This window comes from Hydra viridissima, unplaced genomic scaffold (genome assembly GCF_058129835.1).
Source record: "Hydra viridissima isolate aposymbiotic clone 2 unplaced genomic scaffold, HvirCarnegie_v1 scaffold_1, whole genome shotgun sequence".
Classification (NCBI taxonomy): domain Eukaryota; kingdom Metazoa; phylum Cnidaria; class Hydrozoa; order Anthoathecata; family Hydridae; genus Hydra; species Hydra viridissima.
In genome coordinates, this window is record NW_028324300.1 from 15,196,940 (window position 1) to 15,204,439 (window position 7,500).

Below are 7,500 nucleotides of genomic sequence, written 5' to 3' on the forward strand. Positions count from 1 at the left end.
TGAAAATTTAAAGAGTTGCACATCTTTGTTAAAGAAATCACTGTGTGACACGGTTTACCAGAGGAAAGTGATGGATTCCACCCAAATAAAAAAAGTAAAAAACCGGTTTCTGGAAACTGCAAAATTTTTGGAAATCGAAAACCGAAAATGTTATTTTCAAAACCAGTTTTTTCATATATAGCTTTTGAACAAAATTTACTTGGTTATTTGGCAATTCTAAAACAATTTTCTTGATGTGTAGTTGTTTGAGAAAATAAATGAAAACATTCATTTTGCTTCCACTTGAACTGCAATTTGTGAAGTAAAAAAGTGAAACAAATTTTCACAAAAACAAAAATGTTGTTTTCTGAAGTCCACAAGGATAACACACCAGTTTGGAAGCAGTTTTTACACTCAAAAGAAATTGAATTGGCCAAATGCAAGCTCTGCGACCAAGAAATTAAGTGCAAAGGAGGAACCACAGGTTCCATGAGAAACCACCTGTGGTCAAAGCACAACATCTCCAGTTAAAAATGACATGATTCTGCAAAAGCATGTCCAGTCTGAGTTTGGAAAGGAGCTGCAGCTAATCTTAGACTCTAAGACACGTTGGAACAGCTTACTAGATATGATTTCAAGATTTGTTACCCTTAAGAAATGTATTCAAATGTTACTGATTGAGTTATCAAGCGATATTATGATTTCTGAGTCTGAATTTACTACCTTACAAAATCTAGTAAATGCTTTAGAACCAATCAAGGTTGGTGCTGAAGCACTTTGCAGAACAGATTCGAACTTGCTCTCATCTGATGGGATTCTGAAGTTCATTTTCAAGCAGCTAAAAAGCCAGGAAAACACCTTTAGTCAAGAGCTAGTTGAATCATTTACTAAAAGAGTCACTGAAAGGAGGAATGCTATATTAATAAACTTAGTTAAATATCTGAATAATCTTGATGTCATTAATGGAGCAACTCATGGCATTTTCGAAAATTCCATGCCAAAGAGAAATGCAATTGCTACTACTGCATCAAGTTTGTTTAATCATTTGTTTGAATAAAAGAGAAGTGAGTCTATAGATGAGGAAAATTTGTCAGATAATGAAACTAGTCAGGAAGAAGTACAACAATTTACTTCCTTGTCAGAAGAGCTTTAGTTCTCCATCAGAGAGACAGTCAAAGGGGTTACACTAAAGAAAAAAATAGAATCAACTTACAAACTAATGCTCAAAGAAATGGCAGTATTTAAGCTAACAAAAAGATGAACAAGCAACTTAGATTTGTTGCACACAGCTTTGAAGTCAATCCAAGTAACAAGTGTGGAGGCTGAAAGGTCATTTTCTGAAAATGGTCTATTTGTCACTAAACTAAGGTCAAGGTTAAATAATGAAACACTCAATGGATACACTCTATTAAAAAGACTTATTTGTTTGCTGCTCAATTGTATTCAATGTACGTATATTATTGCTATATATATTTATGTATTTGCTGCTGTTGTTCCTCTGAAATATATATAATAAAAAAATACACTAGAAAACTGGAAAACCGGTTTTTAAAACATTGAAAACTGCGGTTTATTCAAAAAACCGGTTTTAAAAAAAACTTAAATATTTCCTTTACCTACACCCAAATACAATTGAATCAGCTGCAAACAAGTTTCAGAAGTGTATAATGATGAAGCAAATGGATGTTGTAGAAAATCCATTATTACATTAGAACTTGATGAAAAATAATTTACCAATGCTAAAAAACTTGATAAGAATATATTTAAGCTCACCTCTAAGCTCAACCACAAGTGAGCAGGAATTTAAAGTATCTATACAAATCAATCTATACAAAAAAATACATTAGACTACCTTCAAAGAATGTTGAAACACTTTTTTTAAATACAATTTATAAGCTTTTTCTTATTCAACATCTTTATGTAAAGCTTTATGTTACTTAATTCAAACTATTATAATGACTGGGATCAAGAATCTTCAGAAAAGAGCAAGAAATATAGTTTAAAATACTTCTAATTGTAAATTTAAATATATATGGCATGTTCAAAAAGTCAAAAAAATTCACCAATATTTTCTATTACATAATAATAACATAAGAAAGTGTATTATTAAGTGATTTAGTCTTCATCACACCTTATGAAATCTTTATAAGAGTTGTACAAATGTTCAATTTCAAATCAATCAGTTGCTAGTGACCTGAATCACTGCAGTGCAGCTTCCTTAATCTCTTTTGCACATAAAAATCATAAAAAATTGTAACAACACGTCACATTGATCAGTCAATCACTCTATAGTCCTGGTCTAAACTAATGCAACAGGTGGGTGTTCCAAGATTTGAAGAAGTCTCTCTGACAACAAGATTTTATGTGTGCAGAAGAAATTAGGAATATACCAGGTAATCAATTTAAAATAGAAAGAAAATGTTTGTATGAGTATTGTAAAGATCTCATAAGGTGTGATGGAGACTACTTTACATGGAAATAAAACGCTTTCTTATGTTATTATGTAATAAAAAATATTGGTAAATGCCGAAGACTTTTTGAACATGACATATATTATAAGCATATGGTGATATACTTATAATGTAAGTAATTTATTATATACTTTAAATTTTAAGGTAAATATATTTAAATTTAAAAAAAATTTATTTAAAAAATTATTTTACACTATACTTCCTAAAATTTTAACAATTTCAAAAACTATCTAGAAAATGGCAACTAAATGAATTTCAAGTGATTAACTGATTTTGTTCTTTTTTGTAGCTTTCCTAATTTCTTTTACTTTCAGAACAAATTAAAACTTAAAACAAAATAAACAAAACAGTAATAATATGTAATAATTTTTAAATGCTACGTAATAATAGGCTAAATAATAATTGCTAAGCTAAAGCTGGGATTGTAAAAAAGGGCATTTTTTGCTGTTGTCCCCGTCAGTCACTATTAGTAAATAGATTTATAATTTCCTTAAATATTGACAAATAAGTTAATAATAACATAAGAAACAAGAATAGCCTTGTGGAACTTTTAATCTTAGGTCCTTCTTTGCAATAATTTGTTAATTATTATAAAGAGACAAATGAATTTGTAAATTTTATGAAGAAAAAAACCTATTGAACATAATTTAAAAATAACACAAAGAGTAAATCAATTAATAAAACTTAAAAAAGTCAATTAGATTGCAATGGCAAACATGGTTTTTATCTGTACTACTACTGCACATCACTGCATTATTACTTTTTTATGGTATATTTCTGGTTCTTATGCTTTTATCTGCTTCTTTTGCTATGGCATAATTACAACTTTGCTTATGAAATAAGTTCTAAAAAATGTTTAACAAACTTCATTACAAGTATTTCATCATCTCCAATCAAATAATATCACATTATATAAACACAATTACTTACTGCCCACCAAACAATTGCATACCAAGTAATGCAAAAATCATGAGAAAGAGAAAAAGCAGCAGCAGTAAACTCATAATTGAAGTCAAACTTGCTAAAACTGAAGCAATTAAGTTCTTTAATGAACTCCAGTGCCTAAAAAGCATATTGAAATAGAAAACAATTTAAATCTATTGTAAACATAGTTATTGATTATTCATTTTTGCCTTAACTAAAACTTGATTTACAAAATTACTCTCAGCAATATGAACAGCAAAACCAAAAGCACAAAATAAACAAGAAGAAGCTCAACTTGTGTTGGAAAGACATACATTGTGAATTTGAAAAGCCTCATTAGTCGAAGTTGTCGTAATACAGACACCCCAAGGTTTGTATTAGCAAATTTGTTTAAAAGCCAATTTATTACACTTGCAAACACAACCTGATGATAAATATTGGTTAACAAATCAAACAGTTTATAAATATAGCTTAGAATGATTTTAACAAAATAAAATTTAATTGTTTTATAGATAAGCAAAAACAATACCAAGACTTCTCATTAACAAATTTTAAAAAATTGTTATAGAGGTGTTTACAAATATTTTGCTTGCAATTTTTTTGTTTGTTTAAAACTATTGTTATCCATCAGGGAACCAATTTTAAGCATATAAAAACGGGTCTTTCCCCACATTTTTAATATATACTTGTTATCAGTGGTATAGGGAGGACTTTTTAATGAATGGGGTAGAAAAAAAAAGTTAATCTTTTTAAAGAAAATCTTATTTTTACTTTCAGCAATAAAGGGTGTTTTAACCTTGACACCCTCATCTCCCTCAAAGTTTAATCAATTAACTTTACATGATCCATGGGTTTTCATTTTATTAAATAGACTTTTAAGTGTATGCATTTTTGTGTAATATTTTTAAATTACAGTATTTTTGAACTTGTTAATGATTTATTTTTGTAACAGAATACTTTGCATTCCAGAACGAAACAAAATGTCCCGCTTAACAATTTAGAAAGAGATGTAGACTTGATGAGTTCTTAAAAGACTTATATTTAGCACTATTTAAAATTTCAATCTAGGCAAGTTATCAACAAAAATGCCTCTAGGTTTTCTTGGTTAGTAATGACTGATTTTAAAGTAAACAAGCTTCAACTTGGAAAATGCATGTTGGGATGCAACTTTGGTACAATATAGTTAAAATAAATACATTATCTAAAAATAATAAGTCATATGCTGTAGTACAAATGTTAATCTTGTGCAGTAGCTTAAAAACACAGTGGATGCAATCCTGGAAGATGGAACTGCTTTTGGTCTAGGTGTTACCTTATCTGAAATTTCTCTGTTTGTTTTATCTTTTCTTTCTCTAGTGAATCTGTATCTGATAAATTGACTAAAAATACAGGAAGTACAGTAGTTGAATATTAAATTCAGTATTTCCTTAAGCATTTCCAGGGCTGGTGCTGATAGCAATACAAAAAGCAGTGGATGATATACATAAGTTAGGCTCACTTGCAGTGGCAGTGCTTAGTGTAGAAGATATGGATTCAGACTGAGTAGAAGCAGTTGATGTATATTTGTTAGCTGTAATAGCGATGACAACTGATGAGGGTTAGGTTGAGATTAAGTTCAAAGTGAAAACAGTTCAGTAAACTACTGTTTGCCAGTAATGATCAAACCCTTTGTCAAAAAAGTTAATCATTGTGAAATGTATGTTTGTCATTTGTGGTTTTAGTAATTTAACAAGTTAAATAGATAAAAAAAATGAAATTACATTCAAAGTAAATAGCTTCACTAAAATCTTGTTGTTTAAGATTTGCCATTTCTAATGGCATAAATCTTGTTTGAATTTTATTGTTGACTATTGACATTGAGAAACACCAACAGCCCAAAAATTTATTAGCTTTATTTATAGGAGTTTCAAATAAATTCACAATGTTTAAAATTTGTTTGCTCTATTTAAAAGAACTCTAATTAAACTCACAATGTTTAAAATTAATTTGCTCTAATTTAAAAGAGCTTTAATGATGTTTAAAATTTGCTTCTTTTACCGGTTGGTTTTTTACTCATCTCAATTTTAATCTTATTAAACTTATTTCTTTTCCATATCAAACTTTTTCTTTTATTTTTAAATACTCAGATTTGGTGAATCTGTTAATATTGATGTTCTTCCTTTTTTTTGGCCTTTTTATTTAAAATTCTTTAAATTCTTTTAGTTTTTTGAATTGTCTCTAATCTTCAGTGATATTGTTTGGGTACATGCCAGTAGAAAGGAATTACAATGCTTTGTAAATTGTAAATTTTCATTGTTATCCCAGGATTCATTGTCATCCATGGATTGCAAGCTGTGTTTGTGTATTTTTAAAAGAACCAAATACACTGCCATCTAGGGGCAGCAGTTTGTGGCTGCAATGAGGTGGAAATGAACAAACTGGTACACCATTTTCTTTGAGCTTCTTTTAAGTCTTTTCAGGTCTTTTGCAGTCTTTTGAAGGGTTTGCAGCACTTGCACTTCTATTGAGAGCACCATTTAAAAAATACTCTCTAAACTTCACTTGTGGAAATATAAAAAAAAGATGGAATAGAATTCACATGGGCAGAGACAGCAACTGCACACAGTCACTAAATTGCCTCTCTCAGCGAAAGTAACACATCCAACAACTTTAAAAACTTTACGGGCTACAACTTCGGAGTCTGAACTGTGGTTCCAGTTTCATCCATATTCCAAATATCTCCACAATGATTAAGAACAGTTTCTAAATTGTTGTAAAACCTAACTTTAGTGGGATTAAAACTGGAAACACATGCTTGAATTGTTTCTTCAGGTTTTCTTATTGACAGCTTTTTTGTATCTTTTACTCCAATTCTGTGGCATTTTGATGTTATTAGCTTTTCCATACTGGAAAGCTAGTTTCCTCACTTCTTTGGGAGAAACTCCACAATAAATGTCAGAAGCTTTTGTGACATATTGTGCTTGTAAATCATTGAAGATACATACATACATACATACATACATACATACATACATACATACATACATACATACATACATACATACATACATACATACATACATACATACATACATACATACATACATACATACATACATACATACATACATACATACATATAAAATTTAACTTTTTTTTGAAAAGGCTTCTGTGCAAAAATTTAGAAACAGCTTCATGCCCTGCAATTAAATCAAGGCTTTGTAAAAAAAATTAAATCAAGGCTTTGCCAAAATATTTGTGAAATTTAATAATTCAATTACTTTGATATATTTTAAAAACAATGAAGTATAACTAATTGCCAAAATATTTGTGAGATTTTATAATTCAAGTACTTTGTGATATTTCAAAAGCATGAGAAAAGTTTCAAATGAAATAAAGAAATTAGTTATAAAAGCTGTGGAAAAAATGTTTTACAGAAAGATTTCTGAGCTTTATGATGTTTCAAAACCAGGAATAAGTCACATTATCAAGAGATATTGTCAGCGCAATGTTACTGAAAATAAGCCTCAGGCTGGAAGACTTAAGGTTACAATTGAAAAGGTTGATGTATAATTGGTAAGGTTTTCTAAGTGAGATCCTTACAAGACTGCTATCGAACTTAATACAATTATGCATCAGTTTCATGGCACAAACTGTAGTGTTGATACAACTAAACATTGATTGCATCAAAATAATCTGTATGGCTGCCATCCAGTTAAGAAACTGTTGATATCTGTAAGAAATTTGAAAGCCAGTATAAAATGTGCAATAGATTAATCAGGTCAAAATTCCTTTTCTCTGACAAATCAAAGTTTATGCTATTGAGTAGTGATGGAGTTAGGTATGTCAGACATCCAGTAGGAGACAGACTATCGAAAATACAAGTTACCTACTGTTTAACATGGTAGCAAAAATGTTATGGTTTGGGGATGTTTTAGCCGTGACAATGTGGTTCCCATTCATCTCATAGTAGGTATTATGGACCAGAGAACTTATTCAGATATCATCAAGAATGTTATGCTGCCACATGCAAAAAATAAAATGACTTGCAAATGGATCTTACAACAAGATAATGATCCAAAGCATTGTGTCGCATTACTTCAAATCACAAAATATCAGAGTTCTTAAATGACCTTCACAGAGTCCA

The 7,500-nt window shown here is 29.8% G+C and overlaps 1 protein-coding gene and 1 long non-coding RNA gene across 33 annotated transcripts in view; both read right to left on the minus strand.

Annotated features, from left to right (window-relative positions):
* LOC149893525 (voltage-dependent calcium channel type A subunit alpha-1-like) overlaps positions 1-7,500 on the minus strand; it is a 54,669-nt gene that overhangs the window by 30,283 nt on the left and 16,886 nt on the right. For 23 of the 32 annotated variants that reach the window (XR_016452417.1, XR_016452414.1, XR_016452412.1 and 20 more), the window contains 2 exons: positions 3,689-3,798; positions 3,381-3,512 (listed from right to left, as the gene is read on the minus strand). Coding sequence is in view for 22 of the 32 variants with exons in the window: in XM_090086967.1 (XP_089943093.1) it covers positions 3,381-3,512; positions 3,689-3,798 (242 nt within the window). In the remaining 10 variants the exon portion in view is untranslated. Of the gene's footprint in view, positions 1-3,380; positions 3,513-3,688; positions 3,800-7,500 lie in introns of those variants that run through there. The other 9 variants (XM_090086997.1, XM_090087152.1, XM_090087137.1 and 6 more) reach the window with 3 other exon arrangements.
* Positions 5,475-7,500, minus strand: part of LOC149893526 (uncharacterized) — a 2,573-nt gene continuing 547 nt past the window's right edge. The window contains exons 1-2 of the long non-coding RNA XR_016452585.1: positions 7,030-7,500; positions 5,475-6,951 (exon numbers count right to left, since the gene is read on the minus strand). The exon at positions 7,030-7,500 is cut by the window's right edge and continues 547 nt beyond it. This is a non-coding gene — a long non-coding RNA (uncharacterized LOC149893526). The remainder of the gene's footprint in view (positions 6,952-7,029) is intronic.